The sequence below is a fragment of the Thunnus maccoyii genome, chromosome 21, assembly GCF_910596095.1.
Source record: "Thunnus maccoyii chromosome 21, fThuMac1.1, whole genome shotgun sequence".
Classification (NCBI taxonomy): Eukaryota; Metazoa; Chordata; class Actinopteri; order Scombriformes; family Scombridae; genus Thunnus; species Thunnus maccoyii.
The window spans coordinates 13,504,095-13,528,655 of record NC_056553.1 but is presented as its reverse complement, the minus strand read 5'-3'; the positions used below and the strand labels follow the sequence as shown (position 1 = coordinate 13,528,655).

Below are 24,561 nucleotides of genomic sequence, written 5' to 3'. Positions count from 1 at the left end.
CGTTTACGGTCCCTTCTCACCAATAAACATGTCCGGACGCTCCGGATCTTATTGAGCTCCAGCAGCAGCCTCTGGGCCTTCTCATGATTTCCACAGTATTCATCATAAATCTGGAAACGGCTCCTCTGCAATAGCCAGAGACAGACAAGGTGAGAAAGATGCAAGAAAAATAAAACAATGTCATTTCAGAGAAAAGGTGAAAGAAGAAACAGGGCGACAAAGCCAACAAGAGAAAAAGCAAAAATGAGGATAAAAAACAGGATGAGGCAATACAGACGACAAATTTACAGACTAAAAAATAAAGAAAAATAAGAGAAAAAGGCAGAAATAGACAACAGAGCAAACAACTGAATTATAGGATTCACAGTAGGTATGGATTCATCTCTCTCCTGAAATATATAATGTATATAGTGTGTAGGGGGGGGCTGCAATCCTATCCTGTCATCTGCCGTGCAGCAATATGACCAATGACTTTCCACCAAAGCAGTTCTGATGACATTCATACACCATTGTCTTTGACAGGCAGCAAAGGGACCAGACCACACAGCCTCTATATCACTCACTACAAAGTCACTACAGAGCAACAAAAATAGTGCATGGTCCTCAACCATGCTGCTCTGCCGAAGAGGACAAAGCTGGTGATGTGGAGAGTTGTCATAACAACAAGCATTAGCACTCACAAAAACACAACTTTATGATTAAGTGTACATGATGCTCTTCTTTGTGAATCATGTTTTCTAAGAAGTGAGTTTAGGTACTCTTAAATTAAGGATTTTTTTGGATTTAGGGATTGGTTTTACTGTATTCCAAAAGGGAGGAGTGTAGTCTTTACTCAGCATGAGCCAATTTGCAGGCCTGAATCACACAGGATTTGAGCGGTCCAGTGTCCAGCTGGCATAGTTTTTACCTATTTGTGTTTCTGTAGTAAAGTTAGATTGTGTAATTTTTTCTTGGAACATTTAGAGCGTCAACAAATCAATGAAGAGAAGGAAACTTTGAAAAATCTGGAGAATAAGAGAAGGAAAAAGAGGGGAGAAAAAGAAAATTTTGTCCAAGTCTTATCTCTGTGGGCTCACATGATCACGCATTACTGAATTGTGGTCGTAAGTCATGTGTTTTCAGTTATACTCCGAATTATATCCCATTCTCTCAATGAGGTCATCTCATCATAAACCGAACTATACCATCTGTACAGCTAGATCGTCTCTCTTTCACCTGTATCAACATCAGCCTGCCGCCCATACTGGCAGACAAGTCGTCTTAAGCCGAACAGAAGGATGGTTAGATTTATTAGACTTTGAAACCTATTATATGCCAGCGTGCCTCAAGGCTCTGCATCAAAGAAACGTGATATATAGTGGGGGTAAGCAGTATATCAGAGCTCTATCAAGCGCATCACACATGTGCGCTCTCTCATCACAGTTAATCCAGAGAGATATATTGACAACATGTGGCGTATCTTATCATTTTCAGCTGCACAGTAAGGCATAACTGTGAATTTAAGCTCTGATAGTAAAGTAGGAGAGAAATTTGTCAGATTTCAGGCTCCAGTGGGCATGCATCAATTTGACTGAGCTAAAAGAGCTTGGACGAGATGGTGACCTGATAATTAAAGGTTGGGTGATGACATTCAACTCGCAAGAGAGGAAGCACTAAGTAACGGCAGCTGTATCGGAGCACGTGTTACTTACAAAGTGCAAGAAGCAGCGACCGATTTCATGGTGAGCATGAGGGTCAGGCTGGAGCAGCTCTTCCACCATCGACAGGAAGTCTTTGTGAACGGCCAGAATCTCCTCAATGTTGGAGAATAAAACCTGAGGGAGAAAAAGGATATAAAGCCAGTGGATTGTCACAAATAAAACTAAGTAACTGTTCGTTTTTGGCATATTTGTAAGCATTTTTCTTCGCCAGCATAGTTCCTGCAGTTGCCGGCGACCAGCCTGAATCAATACTTTGGCATATACTGCTTCTTTTTGTGGCCAGTGGTGCTTGGCGAGGGAATGTCTGATGCCACAAAGCACAGAATGAGGTTTCTTTGTTATGGGCATCTCGAATGAGAAGTCTTTGATATTTGAATTTCAAACATTATTAAAGATATTTTAACAGAGAAGCTAAAAAAGGAACACATTTCTAAGATCTTTGGTGTGGAAACTGTGCCTTCATGTGGTGGTTACTTTTGCCCCCTTTTATGCAACTTTTGTGGTGATATTAAAGGACAAAACAATATACTGACTCTTGATGGAGAAAAAGGGCTTCGTAACGCCAGTGAAATAAAATAGAGACATGAAAACCAGACGGGTCTTTTATGGTTGTTTTACTAAAAACAGGAAAAAATCTGGTAATATTTGATCAACGCATTTCCATTCTGGAGGACTGGATGTCATTCAGTTGCTTTGTGACATCATAGCTTGCTGCTGCCCAACCCCGTAATGACCCCCGTTACTAAAACCCTCTCCGTACAGCATGTTCCCAAACAAAACATGGCATGGGTAGACATATTCCAAAACACGGGAGATGCAGTAAATATCCTCTAAATGTGTGTTTACCTTCAAGAGTAAGCAAGCTCACTGAGACAGTTACAGACACTCCCACTGTGAGAGAGCATCCTTTATTATCCTCCAGCCGGAATCATTTATAAATAGATTATATTTACAGCTGCTTCCTGGATCGCCCCCGACTTCTTTCTCCATTCAGAACTTGACTATTTTAAGTTGAAAGAGCACCCTAAACAAGGGACTCACTTTATGTAGTTTCCAGTGTAATTTCCGGCCCTGTCATGTATCAGGTTACTGTATGGTAATAAGGTTTGTGTGCAGAGTGTCGTAGTGAAAGTCAATTGCCCTTAACATTTACCCGAATCTTAATTATACGGTCACATACCTCACAGATTGACCCTCACCTTAACTGTTTCCTCTGTGATGTTCTTGTCGATTTTGGTGGCTGCATACTGGTTAAGACGATGTAGGAACACCTGAAGGAGGGCAGAAAATGAAAAGCAACAGTTAACACTTTCGAACTAGCCCCAGGATTAAATTACGTTTTGGCGTCTGACGGTTTGTACCTTTAACAGGCCAAACAGAAGGCTTTGTGTGCAGCTGCAACACTTGGCTGCCAGAGCAAATTGGTAACCATCACAATGGAGACCTGATACACACGAAACACAATCTTTGCGCTGGATGAAAAAAAAAAAAAAACATAATAATTGCAGCGCATGGTATTTCAAAGGCGAAGTTAAGTGGCTGGGGATGGGAGCTGGAGAGGCCAACAGTGTGTGTGAATTGAGATGGATGGGAAGTGCTCTTACTTTCTTCAGTCCCTAAGGACGCTGGTTCCCAGGCTGCTTCACCGCACATGCCCTCAACAACCTATTTAATGCTTCAGGGCACTTTCTGAGAATGGCAAATCAAGAAGGTGTGCTTCGAATGTATTTTTAAAATGTGACTAAGGAGGAATTAGACATTTTCTGAACTCTGCCTGAGGGGGAGCTTTTAAAGAAGAGGACATCCATCAACAGGTACCAGACAAGAATCTTTATGTTTATATGTGCAATGTTTGGAAAACAGCTCGACAGACAGACATCTATCTTCAGTAGAAAGCTCTGCGGAAAAACAAATTGGCAGCATCACACTTTGATTATGATTGATGTTTTTTATGCACTTCACTTCGGGGAAGCTATGATGAAATCCAAAGCAAGGCTCGAAAATCAAAACTTTCATAAAATATAAAGTACATGAGAAATTATATTCAATTGCGCTGAATTTTATCTTCATCAAACCTGCTGCTTGCTTGCGTGATGTTAACAACACCATCCCTCATGTTCATATTGCTGTCAAATTTGAATGACAGCAAATTAGGCAACAGGAAAAAAACGTCCTTGGTGTAACATCACAAAATCACACTTGTTCTTGTCTTCCCGACATTTGTTTTCATTTCCCATATCACACAACTAACTTAATTTACCCTCAAAATGGCTAAAAAGACAGTAACTCAAGTAAGATAAAAGCAGAGCAGAGACCTCTAAGTAGAGGACTGGAACATGTACTTGGCTTTCAGTATGCCAAACCTGATTCATGACACTGAAGATAAATTAACCAAATGAAAGAAAAGTGAGGCAAATATTTTTTACTTTGGCCAGCAGTCTGAAATCGACTGTGACCGCCATAAAACCTTTTAGAAGACAGAGTTCCCAGAATGCAGCAGGGCTGTCAAAACTCAAATTATGACTTAAATGGCTTGTCACTGATCACATCAGTCCTCACACAAATCCAACACAGCTTGAGAGACAACATAATAACACTGGTACAGCACAAAAGATTCTGACACACACACAAAAAAAAACACTCCAGGAGCACAAAAACATCATTTCATGGTGTAGTATGACACAAACCGACAACAGCAGCTCCCGAAACACACCAACACGATCAAACTCCACGCTGAAAGGAAGTGTGATGTGTGCAGTCGCTGTTAGTGAAGTAAGAAGTTACATCTGTCTTTGCAGTTGACCCTAACCGTGGGCATCCCTTTACTGCCCCACTGAGGGCCATAATGCCATCTGTTGCCTGATGCAGCCGCACAGCAGGCAGCCTGACCTGCATAGTTAACATGATACAACCACAAAGCATATAAACAGCTTACTTTAATGAGCACACGAGCCAAGAATTATTTCTTTACACCAAGATCTAAGAGAGCCGTTCTGACTACTGTGTGCTTATTGAAAAGTTTCAGTTGATTAATTGTGAACAAATGTGAAGGTGATGGGGCTAAATCAGTGGTGAAAAGCTCCCATTTGGAACTGATTACCAAATGTTCTGTTAACTTTCTAAGAAAAACAAGTTGACATGAAAAAATGAAACTGAAATCATCTTAATCACAACTCGCTGACGTCAAGCAACACTTCAAAATGAACTGTATAAGTGAATGCTTGAATCTGGGCTTGTGGTTGGAAAAAAAAAAAAGGGAGCTTAAATAATCAGCCTCTTTGTTGCGGGCCAACTCCACGCTGATTACCATTCTGTAGCTGCCTTGCCTTGCAAACTCTGCCCCGCTCACAAGCATTAGCATTTGATTAGCAAGTCTAATATGTACAAACACGGAGCAGACTGCAACAGGCCCTCGCAAAGGCCTGACAGGGCTTACAGTATAGGACCTTCGCTGAGCAAGAGTAGTTCTAATTTGCATCAAAACCGTGCTTCCTATCATTGATGTGTGACATCAAACATGTGTTCATTAGGGAGTCCATCACTTCGGTTTTAATAATGAAGAGTCTATTCAACAGGAAATAATCACTATATCTGCAAAGCACTAATTATACTATATATCTACAGCTATGGGGAGCCACACTGCAGATGCTTATCAGAAGTAAACAACATAAGAAAAAGCACAGGGCAATGAAGTGCAGGGACTAGAAATCTGATTGGATGGAGATAATAAATTGTGTTATCAGCCAAAAGATAAGAGAGTGTTTGTTTTTGAAGCACAGAAAACTGAGTCAGGACGCACAAAAGTCAGAACAATTAAATTGAGACACGGATCGTGTTATTCCTTGAATTTGTGCACAGTTTAAACTTGAGTTGTGGAAACGAACATGTCTCCTTCTAAAGAGAGAGACAGCCAAGACTGCCTTGTTGATGTCATTAAGAGGCTGATCCTGGAACAGCTCCAGAATGGGAAGCTGACTGAATTTATGGACGCAATAACAGTACCCAGGGTGACTGTGAATATAAGCCCGTTTCCAGGTTTGTACAGTACCTGACAGCCCTGCAGTATATAAATGTACAGGTCATTTGCAAAAGTCTTATTGTACTGTATCTAAATATAACATTTTATGAGTCATCCAAAGGATTTGTCTCCTGCTTGCATCACCAAGCAGAGCATCTGCTCTCTGGTTTAAAGCTTTGAGAGCAAGGGAGTATTGACAGAGCTGCCTATGATTCTAATAATTGCTAACTTGAAACAAATTGCAGTTAAGAGGATTTTTTTTTTTTTTTGCAATAATTTCAAACCAAAGGCATGCAGAAATGCAGAAGGAAAGCTGAAATGATGAAGACTCAGCCATGACTTTTCTCAGGCAGACTTCAGATAAATAGCTTAAAGCCCATTCATAAGTAACACATTTCCTAAATCCACCACAGTTGCTGTCTTTGTCCTCACACTCAGTAACAACCGATTGAATTCCAGCGGGACACGTTTTGTTCCCTAGGACTGGATGTGCTTTCTTGCAGGAATCCACCGTGTCTGGGCACTGGTCACTACCGAATCACAAGCAGACTTTATTGCATTTTTAAGCTCAACAGGAGATGATGGTGATCCATGTCACGCCTTCTGTGACCAGAAATCATCAGACAGCTTGAACTGAGCATAAAATACTGATTTTGCAGTGCGAGTTTGAGGTTTTGAATAGTATAATTTAGTCAATCGCATCTGGATTAATGACGTTTGAACACATTTTCTTATTGCTACAATGCTCGGAAAATAACAGCTAAAAAGACAAAGAGGATAAAAAAAGTCGGAAAAGTTGGAAAAGTTGGCGTGTGAGTAGCCACTGACATATTTTTGCTAAAAGGGAATTGTTCTTTTACTTTCTACTTGTTGGACATATACACAACATCTATCCTTCATCACGTATCAACAGCATTCAACAAGGAAAAAAAAAACTCTCAGAGTCATTTTGTTCCCTGAGGCCCAGGTGTAATCACCTGGATTGTCACTCTGATAGCTGAAGGGAAGCTACACATTAAAACCCCATTAAAGTTTTCATTATTCCGCAGAGCAGATGGGTGTGATGAATAGATTGGTCCAATCACCACATGTGGCCCTACCTGCCATTAATCAACACTAGCTCACATGCTGTGGGCTACAGAGCCGTGGTTGGGGAAATCATGGCTCTACTGCCTGACACGGAAAATGGTTCGATTGAAGAAATTATGATAACAACCTGACCTTTACTGTCACACCAAAATTCAAATCAGAAAACTGAAATCAGGTTCAGAAAGCAAACCCGCAGGACAAATCAGAGACTTTTCCATCACAGAGTCAGTATGACTAAGCAGTTGGTTGGACAGAGTGGAAAAGTGTCTCAATCTAACATGAGTGACAGATCAGGAGGAGGGTGGCTGAAATTACACCTCACATCCTCTGGACTTCAGTGTCATGTACAGACAGGAGAGGCAGAGGGTCAAACGGATTGGCTTGAGGGCTGTTTCCATGACGACAGAGTGTCTCTTGAGCCAGCTAAGTTCAGGACACATTGTGAATGGACATCATTATGTAATGCGCCAGATTGGAAAGATACAATCAGCGGAAGGCTATAGCCACTCCTCTTGTATATATTTATGTCTGAATGAATGTCAATGAAACAGATGAACAACCACAAGTTTGGCAAAAACAGAGGCTACTCACTTCCTCAAACAAGTAAACAACAATAATATAACAACAGGACAATAATGGACATTCCTGCTCTCCAAAATACAATGTGTGTACAGTGTATTTGCCAAGCCAGAACAAGTGGTGGAATGAGTGGACGAGAGTGTGAAGAAAGTGCAAGAGAGGAAAAAAGTATGTCATTCATCATGTTTTACACCTGGCAGACTGAGCTGCGATGGGAATACAAATCCCACCCAGCAGAAAAGAGCACTAGATGGATCCAAAAGAACAAAAGGATGCAACAAATTGTTTGATAAAAAAAACAACAAAAAACAGAAAGCTTTCTAGCTGCTGCCATGCTGCAGAAATTAGTTTGAATCAAGCTAGCCTTAAACATCTGCTTAAGCATTTAAGTTAAAACCATTGGCAGGAACATGGGGTCTGTTTGATGTATTACATGCAAAACAATCATTTTAGGTCCCGGTGGATCAATTGGTTCAAATGTAGAACACCATGCTCTCACTGAAATGAAATCAAAAGTTCTGGAGTTGCTCTATTAAAATGAGTAAAAAAAAAAAAAAGTTAAATACAATAATACATCTGTCAGCAAAATTTTATGAACTTATTCTGTTACCTGAGTTCAACTGCTTTTGCTGTAATGGGGAATCTATTGCTCACTATTGAAAAAGCTCCAGTGTGAGTTCATTGGCAGTGGCCACCAGTATAAACTGTCACTCTGGAAGAATGAATAGGCCTTTCTCAGAGTCTATTGGACAAACTGCCTCTTTTATCCACTGACGATTCACTGATTTGCTTTGTTGTCGCGACCCGGAGAGCTGGCAAACAAACACATACATCAACATCTTTTCCTACCTTTCATTTTATTTATTGACAGTTGTTGCAAAAGAAAAGATGAAATCGTATCAACACATGCACAGGTAATCCATTGTATCCCAATCTGTGAAAGAGTCCTCTCTCGTTAACAAATAAAAAGACGAGACAAAGGCTATTCAAAGCCGGAGATGGAGACACAAACAACAGCTTCCGTACTGGAGTGAATCACTAGACTGTGAAGGTATGCTCATTAACGTGACAGTCTTTTTGAGCGCGCGCGCGTGCGTGTGTGTGTGTGTGTGTGTGTGTCTCTTTGTCATACATCTGTTCCCCAGAAAAACAGTAAAAAGTACTGTAAAGGACTGTGATAACAGTTAAAAGACAGCAAGTAACAGGTGTGTTGGCAGCTCGGCACCCTAAGGCAAGCTCTCGAAACACCTCTGGATTCGTTGTCTGTGCACACTTGTGAGAAAATGAGAGAACGGCAGAGATAAAAAGAGAGAATGCAGACAGAATAACAAAAATGCAGAGGAGGGAAGGGAAAAAAGAGAGTCTTGTTTGGCCTTCTTAACACAACAACCCTATAGGGAGGATATGGTGCCTTTACCATACTTCCTGAGCAGAGGAACTGATTTCAAACCGGATTTCAACATTACAGGGTTAAATCTCCTGCACAGAGGCCTCACACACTCACACCTATGCATACACACTGAATTCCTGGCAAGCGAAAACCGAACTTCCCCCAAGAAGTACTGACCAGAGACAAACAGAGTCAGTCTCTGATGCTGAGCACACTGGGGGACATCCGAAAAGAGAGAAAAGCTTCTTTGTAGTGATTCTCTCCCACAAGCCAGGCCCCTGCTGTCTTCAGCAGGTCCTGGTGACACCTCCAGAAGTCATCCAGGGCTTCCTATCTAATTAGTCCTCTAGCTAGTTTTCCCCTAACTGCCCCATTTCTCTCCACCAGGAATGTATACAGGAAACAGACACTATAAATACAGCGGGGAATGTTAATATGTCCATCTTGGGAGTGGCTATTAAGGCTCATCCGCACAGCTGAATGCAGGGTCTCTGGTTTTAATTAACAACTAAGAACATAGGGCATCATTCACCAATATCTTCCTAAGTTTTTTCTTAAATTTGTTCATGAGAAAGGTCCTTAGAAAAGTCAACGTCAGACATACGACGTGTTCTTAAACTGCAGAATTGTTCGCACCTGTGTTCTTATAATGATGAATCCCATTGTCTTTGTAAATTGAAAGCTCATGCCAGGTGATTGTAATTAGGTAAATGCCCCGTCAATCCCCATAAAAGGGCATGAGACTGCAGGGCCATGGGCATTCACAGAAATCACACACAGAAATTGAAAAGAAAAGTTGAAAGAAGTCAAGAAAGTCCATTTGAAAGAGGGTGGAGCGCTGGACTCCAAATGTAAAAAAAAACCTCAGTAGTTCTGAAGTGGAAGTATTGCTGCAGGAAGTGAACACCAAACGAGCTGTCATATTTAGTAGCATAAGTAGTGGATATAAAATAACAGAGAAAAAAGATGCATGGGATGCTATTACTTGTTTTGTGAACACTGTATCTGGAGAAGGGCACACAACTGATGAAATAAAAAACGGTTTGATCTCAAATCTGAGGCCAAACAAATATTGCCAGCTGAGCATTTGGACACAGACCTGGGTCCTGTGTCAGTGGTTTCATCTCCTATATCAGAATCAGAAGGTAAGCTGATTTTTCAGAATTAATACAATTTGACGGTATATTTGATCTAAAAGCTGTGGCTGTAAAACCATGGAACATGTGACACATTTAAACATCAGTGTGTCAACCCTAAAGGCAGGTGATACTATGTGAATATATATTGTGAATAAGTGTTCTCTTCTTCTTCGTGTCCATGTGTTTAAAAAGTGTTGTGCTTAGTTTGTATTCAAAATTTAAACATTTGCTTTTGCAGTATAGACCGAACATTGCCTAATTGAAACCCCCAAAAATAAAAGGTCATTACAGTGGTTTGATTTTTATAATTTATTTACAGATGATCTGAGGCTGAACCTGGCTGCCAGTACCTTCCTGCAGCAGTATCTCCATGCATGCACCCAGGTCCCGTTCAACTGCCCCACATCTAATCTCAGATAGCCTCAACACTGGCCACAATCTCCAAGACACTTAAAGAAATTAATGCCAATTTAAAAATATATATACATATATGCACTGAAACCTGTTTGTTTTTTAGTGGTGCGATTTTTTTTATTGAGATTAATTGTAAGCTATTGTAAAAATCAAATACATTTTAAAGCCTTTATTTACAAACAAGCAACTAATTGCTGTTGAAATTGGACAGCAAGTCTGATGTCCGGTCCCAGAAGTGGGTGAAGACGCACATCCTCTTATTGTTATGGTGGCTGAGAGGGAAGTGGTACACATTTCATGGTGATGTTGTGCAAGACGCATCATGTTTTTGCAAGAATAAAACACAATTTCTCAGCTGTTCTCTTTATACACGCCTTCTCTGGTTCGTAAAGCAGCTTGCCACCTGCTGTGTCCAAACACATCCAGCGTCTTTTTAAGATGCCAATGGTGCGCTCGATGGTGGAGCGAGTACATGTGTGCTGCTGATTGAAGGACACCTCCTGGTGATATCCTCGATCTCCTAATGAAACAAGTCATTACAAGAGTAGAAGCCCACTGTTGCTGGAATTTTACCCAAAGATGCATACCAATGAGCCATGCATCTCCAGCAGCTCCTTGTTCTAGGCGCATACCCACAGAACTCTTTTGTAAAATGAAGGAGCTGTGTGCACCTCCTTAGAAGCAGGGGACCACATTCAGAAGGTGGTTCGGGAGTCGCAGATGAGTTGTGCATTTATGGAGTGGCATTGCTCGTGGTAGAGATATGGAAACAGATCTGGAAAGGGTGCCTTAATGCGTATGTGCGTAGCTCAAAAGCCCAAGGTCGAGAGTACCTGCATGTGAGGTGGTACAGGGTTAGACCATCTGTTCTGGCTCCGCAGTGTTGGCTCCAAACTATTGCAAAGCTCCATGAGAACAGCTCTTGGTAACCTAAAGTATCCCAGGAGGTACACGTCTCTCTCTGCAAATAGATTTACATGATCCTGGAAGATGTGTTCCCTCCTCAGGGCACAATCTGCAACATTTTGCAGCAGCAGTAAATATACCATTGTATGAGTAAGCCTAGGGTGCAGAAATAGACCTACTTTGGGCCTATAAATAGCTTGATGAATCACTGAATATTAGATGGAATGGTTCCTAATTAACATAATTGATGTGAATTGAAGGGTTAGTGTGGTGTTTATTTTAAAAGACCATAATGCTTTGTAAATTAATGAAAATAAATATTAGAAAATATTATAAATGACAAAAATATGATTGAAATTTAAATCTTATAATATTATACAACTGCGGAATTGAAAAAAATGCAATGATCAATTATTGTGCACAAACGTGTCAGCACTCAAATGTGCTCAAGCGTGCTCCTGAGTGTGCGTATATTCTGTTCTTACGTAAGAACAAATCCCAAATAAGAAAACATTGGTGAATGTCAGAATCTTCATGAAAACTTTAAGGGGGTTTTAAGAAGAAAGTTCTTCTTAAGAAAAGTTGGTGAATATCGTGTGAGTTGTTGTTGTGAGTATTCATTTTACATGATCTTCTAGTGAACAAAAATCCATCTGTCTTAAGAACATTTGCCACTGTCATTTTAAATTTCGGGCAATCTGAGTGAGCAACAGAAGACTCCCAAAAATAAATAAAATACCGTAAATTAAGTGTCATTTTTCAAGACGGTAAAAGATTAATTGGAATACCATTTGAAACCATATTATTGTAAGAAATGTCTGATTTGGGGAAAATCTAGCTTGACAAAGAAAAATTTACACCAACCTAGCAATGTGGTTAGAGGCAACCAACAATTCTGTCAAGGGTAAAGAAAAATTAGGTCTGTTGTTGAAGGCCTATACTCCAGGAGGGGAGTCAAGCATAAGCCTGTAAAGAAAAAATCTTCTCTTTGATGTTATTTCTGTCCTTTCACTGACCCTGGCACCCAAGGCGATTCATAAACAGCTGGAAAGAAGCAATTTATCTAATGAATATGTCTGTGTCCAATGTCCTGGTGAGCCACTTGCACGGCTGACACTGGAGAGAAATGAGCACATGAGCATAAAATGATGCTTGTGGTCATGCCCGTTTAACTGAATACCTGACAGGCAGGCTGGGGGTTTGTTCAATTTCACCCACCACAGTGCTATAAAATGGCAGGCATCTTCAGCAAATTAAGAAGATCTTTTGAAATGGGAAACTGGATATTAAACACTGAAACTAGCATCCAGTAGATGAGAGTTAGTCTTTAGAGACCGAGCTCGATCACTCTCCCGCCATGCTTCCCCAATCTCCATGTGCAGCCAAGCAAACCACCACCCACTGATAGCTGGCGATTCCCAACGGAGCCACACGCCAGCACACTGTATCGATCTGCATGATGACTTAGCAGAATCGTCAGCCTCCCAAGCATGACTGTCACATACCCAGATTGTTCACTTGATTAGCATTTCAGGCTTCCGAATCGTCCGCTGGAGTCCCCCGCCTCCCTCCTCACCTCACGCCATCCATCTCAGCAGGACTAGCAAGAAAAAGGGAAACCTGCAGTGTCAGCCTCTCTCACACATGAGAGAACCGGACATTGTCAATGGAGAATTGAACAACTACCCTGCCAGTTTCTCCCCCCACAACTCTCCCAAGCACAACTGTTGATGACATGCCCACCCGTCCAAACACCCCCTCCTGCCAGGGTTCTGCTCATCATGCCTTCTTTCTGTCTGTGAATGGACAGTGCACGAGGCACTGAGCCAACATGGCTGCATCAGAGCAGTCTAGACCTTAATTATGATTTAGTCCACTTATTCTTCCAAATAAGCAAGGATGAAAACCACGGATTATTGTACAATTACTCCTTTGATTGTAACTTTTTGTATATATGCAGTTTTTAGAGTACTTTATTAAGTCAGTAATTTCATTTTTGCTTCTCAGTTTTTACTGTAGTAATGTACTTTAAAGAGGACATATCATGCTTTTTGTGATTTTTTGTTATTTCTATACTGAACAAGTTATGTTACTTATTCCAACTCATGCAGATTCTCTCTGGGAAGGAGGAATCTTGAATCAATTTGCTTAATCACACCAAAGCCATAGGAAAGTTTGCAACATGCAAGCCGCAATTTGTAACATGAAATCATTTCCTCTAGCTTTGATTTGACACATGTCACTAATTAAAACACACTTGACACCCACACAGGAGAATGAGAAATTCTTGTAGGTAGGGGTGGGTGAAAAAAATTGATTTACATAAGAATCTCAATTCTGAATTTTCTTTTCTGACTGTTAGTTAATAACGTGATATTGATGGAACAAAAAAGGCGATACTCAACTACGAGGGCAGTGCAGCATCAGCGCGCACATGCTACCAGGCAGGATTGAGCGTGCGCTTCTGCTGCATTTACACAACATCCAGCAATGCAGCAACTTTCAGCAGGGTTGTGCAGAGGTGTGGGTGTGTTTATTTGTACTTCAGAAAATAATGTTTTATTTATCTAATTCGCTGCTTTGCTCTCGCTAGCGCCGCTCCCTCTCTTCATTCACTCTATAGCTTGTTCAACTATCAACCAACAAATCCTGCATAGTATGCCTTTAACTTTCTAAATTGAAAAGGCTGCATACCATTTATCTTAATTGCCAGTTATGCTTCATATTGTATTTCGACACAAGTGAATGGTTTGGCACACAGTATACTGGAGCAAGAGACTGAAAATAGTGTCTGCTTTTCTATTCATTCAATCAAGAATCGGTTTTGAATCAAGGATCGATTCTGAATCGAACCAGACACCAAGAATTGGAATTGAATCTCATTGTGAGATTCCCAAAGATTCACATCCCTACATGTAGGACTCACAAAATGCTAATAAATTTGTAGCGATCATTTGCAAACTGTGACACTGTTAACATTCACCATCTGCTTGCAAGAATCACTTGCAAATTGCATCTGTGAAACAGACGCCCGGCTGGTTGACTATGCCAATGCTGCCTAACTTCATCACCACAGGAAAGAATGCAGTATATTTGCATTACCTGGTGAGTAAATGACATTTTCACTACATACCGACAACAAGGGGAACATTTCATAACCCCAACATCTTTTCAACAGTTTAAACATTTTCAAAATTATATTATAAAATCCAGTCTTTAACCATCCTGCCTACAACACATATTATCTCAATGTTTTATCATGATATGGTAGAAAAACCCCACAAGCTTTCTCTGAGAAGGTCTGATTTAGAAAGCCAGACTAGACCTCATATTCATGGTCATTTTTCAATTATTAAGTTATCCCTTTATGAGTGAAACCAAAGTGACGGCACACATACCGTGACTTTAGACTAAAAAGTATGTGAAAGGCAGATTTAATGGTGGAAAGTAGTTGTATTCATATCCCTCAATAGATCCAGTCATTTATATTGAAGTGTGAGGGACAAATCGTTTTAGAGACTGAAAAAAAAACAGGAAGCAAGAAAGACAGACATACAAACATTTTAAAACGTCTGGTGGACAGAGACACTTCTTGTTTAAGTCTCAGAGCTTCTATAGCAAATCCCATTCAAGTGTTTAATTAAATAATTCAATGTGAAGTGGAATTTCCCATCATGTCTGGCTGGGTAGCTCTGGGTGTTTATGGATTCTGAGCCCAGAAATGCAGGAAGGACAGAGACATTAATGACATGGAAAGTGTGAGTTGAAACCACAAAGGGAACATGCAGATGTGTTTAGACATATTCTGAGGACACTTAAATCAAAAACAAGTGAATTAAACCAAATAAGATTTGAAAATGTAGAAGCAGTTGCACCATTTTATGATACCAAGCCACATTGTTGGTAATTTTTTTTTTTTTTACAGGCAATAGCCTTATAAACAACATACCAATATTTAAATTGTCTGTAAACATATTGTCATTTTTTCCAACGGTGTCTTCAATTATAGCAATGCTGAAGCAGGTTTAAGAGTGCAAAACCAACGCTGCAGACATACTGATCTGAGCAAATGTGTGAGTGTGTGTGTATGTGTGTGTGTGTGTGTGTGTGTTCCCTGCAGCAGAGCATGCCAGCTTAAACACAGGGCCCCTTGTGATGATGACCCCTTCACACTGCATGAACGTCCTGACAAGTGTCTACCGGAGCCCTGCCACTCTTCGACTTGTCACACGTAGACACCATGTGACCGGGCAGCTGGCACTGGCCAAATCAATGACTGCCTTCTACTCTGGGCAGCTACACAGCACCACCTCTGCCTCCTGAGCTGAATCCACACTATGGATTCAGTGCAGGGGTCCTTGCAGCTCTATTGTCTATATGCAATGAAGCTACATGTTGCCAAGTGGGCATCTGTAGCACGACTCTGCTTTCCCTGGCCCAGTGGAGAGAGCGGGGGGAAGTGTATGAGTGTATGTGTGTGTGTGTGTGTGTGTGTGTGTGTGTGTATGTGTGTGTGTGTGTGTGTGTGTGTGTGTGTGTGTGTGTTGAAGCAGGAAACGTGCAGCACAATGTAAAGACGGGGAGGGCCAGGAAGGAAGGAAATCCTGCTTGAAAAATGGTCTCTGAGACAAAAGCTAAGGAACTCTCTCTGGTACAAGAACCTGCCACAAGGACTTGAACGTTTTTTATACTGACAGAAAGACGGTGTAAAGAACTGCAATCAAACTTATCAATAAAGTCATTCTGTAGACTAGATGATGACATTGGAGGACACACAACACACACAGGCAGACCTGGAATTGGTTGAAATTTTTTGATATTTGTGCCATCTCTGAGTCTCGGTGCCAAGACCAAAGGAATACTTCTTTTAATACCTTGCTTTTATAATATATGACCATGTTTTTCTAAAAAAGAAGTACTTTCACATTTTGGCAATGCTTATTTACGTTCTTGCTTAGAGTTAGATGAGAAGATAGATACCACTCTTATATCCGTACAGTAAATATGAAGCTACATCCAACAGACGGTTAGCTTAGCTTAGCATTAAGTCCAAGGGTAATGAAATCCACACCTCTAAAGCTCACAAATACAAACATCATATTTTTGTTTAATAAATACAAGTGTGAAAAACAAAAAGTTGTGGTATTACGGGGTATTCCTTGGCTGGGGACAGTGACTCCACTGATATGTCTTGCAGCCTTACCTCGTGTCTAGACAACAAGCATGTCATACGCGTTTTTAACGCGCATGTCACACGCAACAGATACGCTCTCATTTTAATCTGTGCAGTTTCGCATCTCACCCGCATCTTACAGGCGTAACAGCGACCTGAAGCATTCATTTACGCTTCAAGTCTATTTTCCTCCATTTTACGCGCGTTACTACAGTCGTGTATTGGGCTCTGAGCGCTTCCAACACACAGGTGATCTACGCTTAATATTGAACCTGAAAGCTTCCAGCAGCACTAGCTGCCGTTGCTGCTCTGCTGACGTGCTGTTTACGCTACGCTTGCTGTCTAGACACGGGGTTATAGTCTTGACAAGACTCCAGGAAGTCACTGTGTCTGGCCAAGAAATCGCTATCTTTCTGCTATGCTAACTGGTTAATGACTGTAGCTTCCTTTAAGACATGAGAGTGGAACTATTTCTTTAACAAACAAAGCCAGACTTCACTTGATGGTGAAATGGTTAAACAAAATCAGCATTACAGGAATTTAGCCAAAACAAAATAATTCAAAATTGGTCAAAATGTTTTAAATCAGGAACAACCTGATCAAAGAAGTAAATAAGATTGCAACTCTGCTTTCAGTACACATTTTTGGTCAATACCATAAAGGATTGAGGTGTGATACCAAGCCCTACAGACAGGAAGCTTACAAACAACCTTTTAAATCAAATTACTTTCACTGTCACGCCTCTCACTGAGGATCACAATATTCAGTCTAGCAACTAGTAATTCTTCAACTTGGCATAATGTAGGCGTCCATGTGACTGAATATTTCCCAATGGTAATCACATTTGCTACATTGAGGAAATTGCTAAATCTTTTTTTTTTTTCATAAAGATAAATGAATAAAATATTGAAAGACATGCAAAACACAGCAGCTCCAAAGTAGCATTGCACAATGAGAAGATAAAGCATTATCCCACTCAGTGTTTTAATTGATATGGGACTCAAGGTTGCCACAAAATCTCTGCAGGAAAAACGCTCTGTTGTTGCCAAGCTAATCCTCACTATCATTCATCTTCAGGTTGGCTACAGATTTAACTATAGAGTACTAAACAGGTTGTCACACACAGTCATACAGTATATCGCACAATGCATCTATTGATCCTGTAAATACAACATTAAAAGGAACACAATAAACATCTACAGACACGCACAGAGAGAATGTATTAACACTTAAATGCAGACTGTGAAAAATCACAAGTAATTCAGAAGTTACAGTACTGTCCTTGCAAACACAGCATGAAATGCAAACCACTTGTGTAGAGGCAGTGTGAAATTAAAATGCAAGTGAGCCACTTCATCAGTTCAGGGGCCTCGCACTGGGGACAGACACAAGAGAGAAACTGTCTGTATTCTCAGGCAACAGAGACTGACCGAATCCAATTAAGAGTCAAGGAGAAAAACATCTCACCTCTCTCTGTGCTTCCAATTCTCTCTTCTGCGTTGCTCTCTTACAAACACACACATACACAGTACAGAGACAGTTGTGTCTATATATACTTTAAATAAGGCAGAATTAATCTCATCTAAAATAATGGATGGAACATATGCAGCCACCGCTCCCTCTGGGACACACTACAGTGAAAAACGAAAAAGAAAGACAGGAAGCAAGAGAGATTCAAGACGTATGAAAGGAGAGAGGGGATAAGAGACAGGTGTAGAAATGGGAACAGAATGACGCAGCAATCATCAACCTCAAATAAACAAAGTAATTAAAGAGTAAAGAAAAGAGTAATCGGGGCAGAAACAGCAGCCAGTTTAAAAACACAACTCTCTGTGGACTCTTTTATCATCAAATCTAGCCCATAATGGAGACAAACTAATATAAGCAACAGTAAATGGCCACTGGCAAGCTCTCAGCATTAAGTACTCAACCCCTAGACCACCCAATCCCACCACCAGCATCATGTGAGCACAGATGTTGACCACCTTAAAAAAGCTATTTAAATAGTTTAGAAGAATCTGTACAAGGAGTTATATCACATGCTGTCAGTCTCATTACAGTAATGTAAACAACTTTTGCTTTGGCCTCTCTGACCTGGCATCTCCTCCTACAAATCCAAACTGTTCTTTCTGGCTCATGATTAGCTTTTTACTTTAATATTTCACTTAATATAATTTATCAAAAGCAAAATAATATAATAGATTTTTTCCACTTTTTATACCTAATCTGAACAAGTAGGTCACTCAGCTCCTTGCTCAATATACAATTTATCCAGACAACAGACAATTCTATTCAAATACAGACACCAGGAATGACTAACATGCAAATCTAAACTGAAAATATTAATAAGATTCTCATAGCATGGACTTATCTCAAAATAATAACAAAAAATCTTGATTTCATCAAGAAACCTGCATGGCAAAACCCTTTTTTTCAACATGAATACAACATGCCTCCATATATAGCCTGATACTGGCACACGATCTGTTAACACGTTTTTGTTTGTGCTTGCTTTTATCAAATCAGGAGCCACTGACCATCAGCATCTTATGTTCCTATTTCCATAGGGAGACAGGAGGGAGCTGGGTGTTGGCATGAAGTCTACAGATTAACAGACAGGAAAGGGATAGGAACAAGAGGTCACAACCTTTGGGGTCATCGGCTCCCACTCGTCATGCTCCCCCTAACCTGACCTCCTTCTGGACAGAACTGCAGCTAGTTGTATGTTGTATGTAAAAAGAAAACCTAAGCAGCTCTGGCAAACGTGACAGTCTTAGCCAAGATGTAAACAAACCCAAATCCCGAGAGAAAAAGAGAGAGAACTTCTATACACACACAGACACAGACACACACACAAACACCTGGGTTCCTAAGAGCCAGTAAATGATCCTTCTTAGCGGCTGTTTTCTCCATTAGGCTTGATTTTGCAACTTCCTGCAGCCATTTTCACAGATTTAAAGTGACCATAGACATGTTTGTTGACCAACAACTTCTCTGCATAAAGGAAATATAACAAGGGTAAGCATATGCAGCTCTACAAAAATGTGAAACCTCAAATACAACATACAGTAATTCTGTAATTTCACCCTTGAGGAGCAATGGCTTTTTTGTTGTCTTAAAAGAACAGGAATGAGGATCCGATGGCATTGGAATGTCTCAAATGACATTTATTTAATTTCAGTTTATTCAAGGGATTAAGACTGTTTTAAACATTACACTCAGTGGTTGCTTCATAGTTCAACAGGCTTTTGTTGGGGGAGAGGAAGGCAGCAGCTGAGGGACCACTTAATGCGCTGTAAAGCTCTTTGGAATATATTAAGTTAACTTGTGGCTCAGATCTCCCTCCAGAATCAAGACATGAAAGGTTTCCTTCATTGTCCCTTCTTCCATTCCCTCCTAAGTGCTTATCATGCAAGCAAATGTCTTTCAATGTCCCTCTATCAACTAAGAACAATGGCAAAGTCTTAGAAAAGTATTTCATTTGACACTGTGGCAAAAAAAATAAAGAACTGCAGAAATGCGAGGAGCTCATTAGAGGGGCTGTTTACATTAAGTCTGGATTTGTTCCTCTCATTGAGACATTTCTAAGAGTGACTGTCATTTTATTGGCTCCTAGCTGTCCAAGATAAACACTAGTGTCCACCGCCGCCCACTATCTCCAGCTATAATTGTTCATTATATAAGATAGGCTTGAGATATATCAGACAGCTTCCCTAGAGCCTCTCTCTCACAGTCGAGACTACTGTGGAAGCCATAAATTGAAGTTGGCATGAACCAAAGAGAGTCACGTTTAGACTTTCCAACACTGACACCTTCAAGATGTAATCTGTATATTTTCTCATGAGAAGCTAGGTGTTGCGACACAATAGGCTCAGACTGTCCTGGGACAAATTTCTCTAATCATCCTGCTTCTCTGTGATGTTTTCCACTACCTTAACGGTACAGTATGTGTGAGGTGTATTGTGTTTGGGTCCCACGGATTGGCGGCAACAGTCTCTGCTCTACAGTTCAACTTGGGCTACTGACCGGAGCCTCATTGTTCCCCAGCATTTCCTAACCTCGGAGGAATTCCTCCTCCAGGAAATATGGTTTACAAGAGAAGGCACCAAGCCCAGCCTCTCCAACCCCCCTTCCTCCCCACCTACCCCTTCACCCTCCTGGCAATATCTACTGCATGATCCGTTCAACCCTTTTCCCTTTCACCCCTCTAGCAATATCCCGTCTGCGCCTCTCCCTGCTGTTTCTCGGAGTCCCCTGGATTATCCCACCAGGGAGTCGCGCAGAAAGAGGGCGGGTTGTCCTCCGTTCTGACCTCTAGGCAGACAGAAACTTCTGTGGCAGTAGAGGAAGCAGGGGAGGAAAATGTGTGTGTTTGTGTGTGATCAGATGAAAGTCTCCAATATGACCCTTCTCCCCAGTAGGGCTGCCTTTGATCATCCTTGAGTATCTTCCACAACGCTCCCCAGGACCTCCCAGATGATAAGACAGTAGATAATAGTCACTCTTCATCTTATTCTCTCACTTTCTAGCTTTCTCACCATCATCAGCGTCTAGCTTGTTCTGCTGTAAACCAACAATGCACTGTCAGATCTCAATCTGATGCATCTGTCACGGCATTCGCAGCCAGAACAGAGTTGCCTTGTAAGGATCAGTCACTTCTGAAATGAATTCCTGTTGCAGAACAACAGGGGAGATAAAAAGGGAGGGGGGGGGTGCATTCCCCAAACCCCTACCAGGACAGAGGACACATTCCCTCATGTACTTGCCTCCTCCATTCCTCTAGTGATGCCACTTCTAAGAAAGGCCATGCACAGTCTGGCCAGATAGAGCTCGATCCCCTCCCTAGTCCCTCTGTCCTCCATTGGAAACATCTGGGCAGTGGGAGGGGGTCGGGCGTACACATTCATACATGTGGTCTGGGAAATAGCGCTCTTAATGACACACAACACGGTGCCCCCTCGACCTCACTTCCCTGCACAGTTCCCATCACGCTCAGGAGCTTAAATTGCTGAGAAAATACAGTGGAAACCATCCAAATCCACATTTTTTACAGTGGAACACGAGATAAAACGATCACATCACATTGGTGTGTTTACTGCAAGGATTTTCACTTTTAACATTTGCAACAGCAACAGCTGTCTCGGTCAAATAAAGCAGTTTAAATACTTGATTACCAGCTGTTAAACAATGACAAATTTTCACAGCTTTGATGCTTAAACAGAGTTACCCCTCCTTCTTCTTGTCTTTGAGGTTAGGTGTTTTTTTTTATGTAATGTCATTAAGTGACAGTTGCTACGTTACAGCAACCGAGTGTCACACTTTGAGATGTGTTGCCAGCTGAGTACCAGCTCCAGTGATTTTCGTTTTTCAGTCCACCTGTGCTGTCCTTGGCACTACTCCACCCTTCTGGGTTTGATAAGAAGTTGGCAAAGAGAGCAAACTCAACTCACACTCACATTTTCTATGCCGTGTGGGAAGAAGCGTAATAACACGGATGGAATAGTAATGATGTAGAAATTACGAGCCTGTCTGTGTGACAAAGACACAGTCAGTTGACAGATGGGTGCCACTGAAGAAGTTTCACTGATAGATTTCAGTTTATTCTCTCCTTAAATTTAAAGGTGTCTAATGAATGTAGAGGTGTCTTCAACAACCTGGACTGATACACTTTAACTTCAAGGTGTACATCATAGTAAGCACTTCCTAAATGATGTAAGGATATTAAAAACTTGGTTTAACAGCATCTTAATCACCACATCACTACTCCGTAAGAAAAAATGATGTGTTTATGATTAGTTCTCACCAGACAAACCACTATGATCCTTTAATAGCCTAATAAGCAGAATGAGAAGAGGATTAAACATGACACTGGCTTTGCGAGAACTAAAGCTGTGCCTCTTTGTGACTGCTTTTCCAATTTCACACTTGCAATCTGAAAAGTTAATATCCCTATCAAAGGGATGAGCTCGGATAATATTACAGGTAACACTCTCAAAAGTCGATTATCATCCCGCTCACACCAGGGGAAGTAGTTCACACAGGTTATTAACATGTAACACTCAGTGGACGAGTTCTTGCTGTGGAGCCTGATGCACCATGCATACTAAACAGGCTGCTGGCTGTTTTTGTTTGTTTGTGCGCTTTGGGGCTTCATCCCTTTAAGTTATATGTGCACTTATATGAGATGTCTCTGTTTTAAAATTGTTGTCGAAACTCACCGAGAGAAACTCTAGCGTCCCCACATAATCCCGTTCAGTCTTCAGAAGTTCATTTAGGACGCACACACGTAACCGGAGCTGTTTCTCCATGTCCTTCACGCTTTCAGCTCTGTGCTCACTTCTGCTCTCCTCAGTCATTGTGTGTAAATAAATGCAAATCTTATTTCCTTTTGCGGTTGAGAGTTTCACGTCACATAACGGAGTTCAGTTGCGAAAGTGTAAAGTTTGCAGCATGCTTAGAAGTGAAGGTTCCCTGCAGAAAAAAAAAGAGTCCGGGAAAAGTAAGGAAAAAAGCGAAATGTTGAATGAAAACGCATGAAAAGTAAGCTAAAAAAAAAGGAAATAAAAAATCAAACAAAGTTACTCAACAATGTGAGACAGCTTCACACAGAGCGTGACTGAGGGCTGTACAACAACTGGAAACCAGTTACAAAGTTGAGTCCATGTGACTCCCAGAATCTTCATCCTGATCCTGATCCTGCCTCCCTGCAGCCTTTAATGCAGAGATGGACCAGTGTCAAGTCAGGCACAATTAATGCTGTGACTTCCGCCTGCAGTTTCCAAAATAAACTCGCATCAACAAGTTATGAGAGACCACCAACTCACGGGTTTCACCTAATAGTTCCTATGGTCTCACAAATGACCTTTAAATCAGTCGAAACTGACACTTTAAACTCTTGCAGGAATTTTTCTCAACACTGGGTGAATTTATGCTCCTGAATATGCAAAATAATGCTAATTTATGACACTTCAATGTTTTCATTTCAAACGAATAATCACTTTGCTTCTGGGACAGGAAAACTTTATATCCTACAAATAGACTTAATACATAATATAGCATGAATAATAATAATGGTATAATATTACTTGGTATAAAATTAGGCAACAATTTGTTTACTAACTATGAAGTACAAACAGTATATTGTAAATTGGAGATAAACAAAAGAGAGTAATATATTTCCACACAATTTCAGTCCTCTGAAAATGACGAAGGGAAATAATGAAGGGAAATAAAAGTATTTCTCTCTTGTTCAAGACCCACTGAGACCCTGTCAAGGTTTTCTGCTCAGACTAAGGTGAAGCCTTCTCACTGCAAAAGTTACCCATGCTGGAGAATTATGTTGCATTACATTAATTATGTCTCCCTTTATCTTTCCTTGTAATAAAGCACAGGAGTTGCTTACTGAAGTAATGAATTCCAGTCATAAAACCTTGGCTTACATCATTAAGTTGCAAATGAGCTTATCACTAATGTGTGTGAGTTAATAAGGAATTTACTTGCATACGTTACAGCACCATCAGTTCTTTAGACTGTTGTTATTTTTGGTGGCACAAGAAGAAAGACAGAGCTGTTAAAGAGCAGGTTTATGGGTGAAAATACAAAAAAACAGCATAAATATTTGGTTACACAGGTTACATCTGTGCCTGCCATCATTTTCAAGAGAAAAAGAGCTAACTAATGATAATATTGTGAGCCTGATTTATAGTATATGTGAGTAAATGTGACTGTTTTCATAATATGTCTCTGTTTATATGTAAATTCATATGCATAAATGTATTTGAATAATAAATGTATATTATTTTCTATTCGACTTAGTTCTGTGATTACTTCTTACTTATCATTAGATTTATCAACATTTTTAATGTATGTTGTTTTCCTGCTTTTGGGACAGCGGCTGGTACCCATTCATGCAAATAAAGCTTAATAGATTCAAGACTGAAGATCATTTTTCATCCTTCTTGAGTGCACTTGTGCAAAGAAGAACAGAACAGCATTTACTCTGATACTAAAGTGCAGGCAGCATAATAAAATCTATAAAAGTGTAAAAGAAAAACACAATTAAAAACACAGATGGATCTGAATTGCTTGAGGCATAAAGTTCTTCTCCTCTCATTATGTCCACCACTTTCAACAGAATGTCCCTTTGCTTTAGT

General features: G+C 40.6%; 1 protein-coding gene and 1 long non-coding RNA gene across 2 annotated transcripts in view; one reads left to right on the top strand and one right to left on the bottom strand.

Moving 5' to 3' along the window:
- The window catches only part of prex2 (phosphatidylinositol-3,4,5-trisphosphate-dependent Rac exchange factor 2), a 94,819-nt gene extending 71,723 nt beyond the window's left edge, over positions 1-23,096 (bottom strand). Inside the window, exons 1-5 of the mRNA XM_042399134.1 lie at positions 22,996-23,096; positions 22,627-22,879; positions 2,900-2,971; positions 1,692-1,814; positions 21-125 (exon numbers count right to left, since the gene is read on the bottom strand). Coding sequence (XP_042255068.1) covers positions 21-125; positions 1,692-1,814; positions 2,900-2,971; positions 22,627-22,764 — 438 coding nt within the window. The 5' untranslated portion in view covers positions 22,765-22,879; positions 22,996-23,096. The remainder of the gene's footprint in view (positions 1-20; positions 126-1,691; positions 1,815-2,899; positions 2,972-22,626; positions 22,880-22,995) is intronic.
- LOC121887951 lies at positions 9,465-10,416 on the top strand. The gene is made up of 2 exons (XR_006093092.1): positions 9,465-9,921; positions 10,235-10,416. It is a non-coding gene; the product is annotated as an uncharacterized LOC121887951 (long non-coding RNA).
- Positions 23,097-24,561: the final 1,465 nt, after the last annotated feature.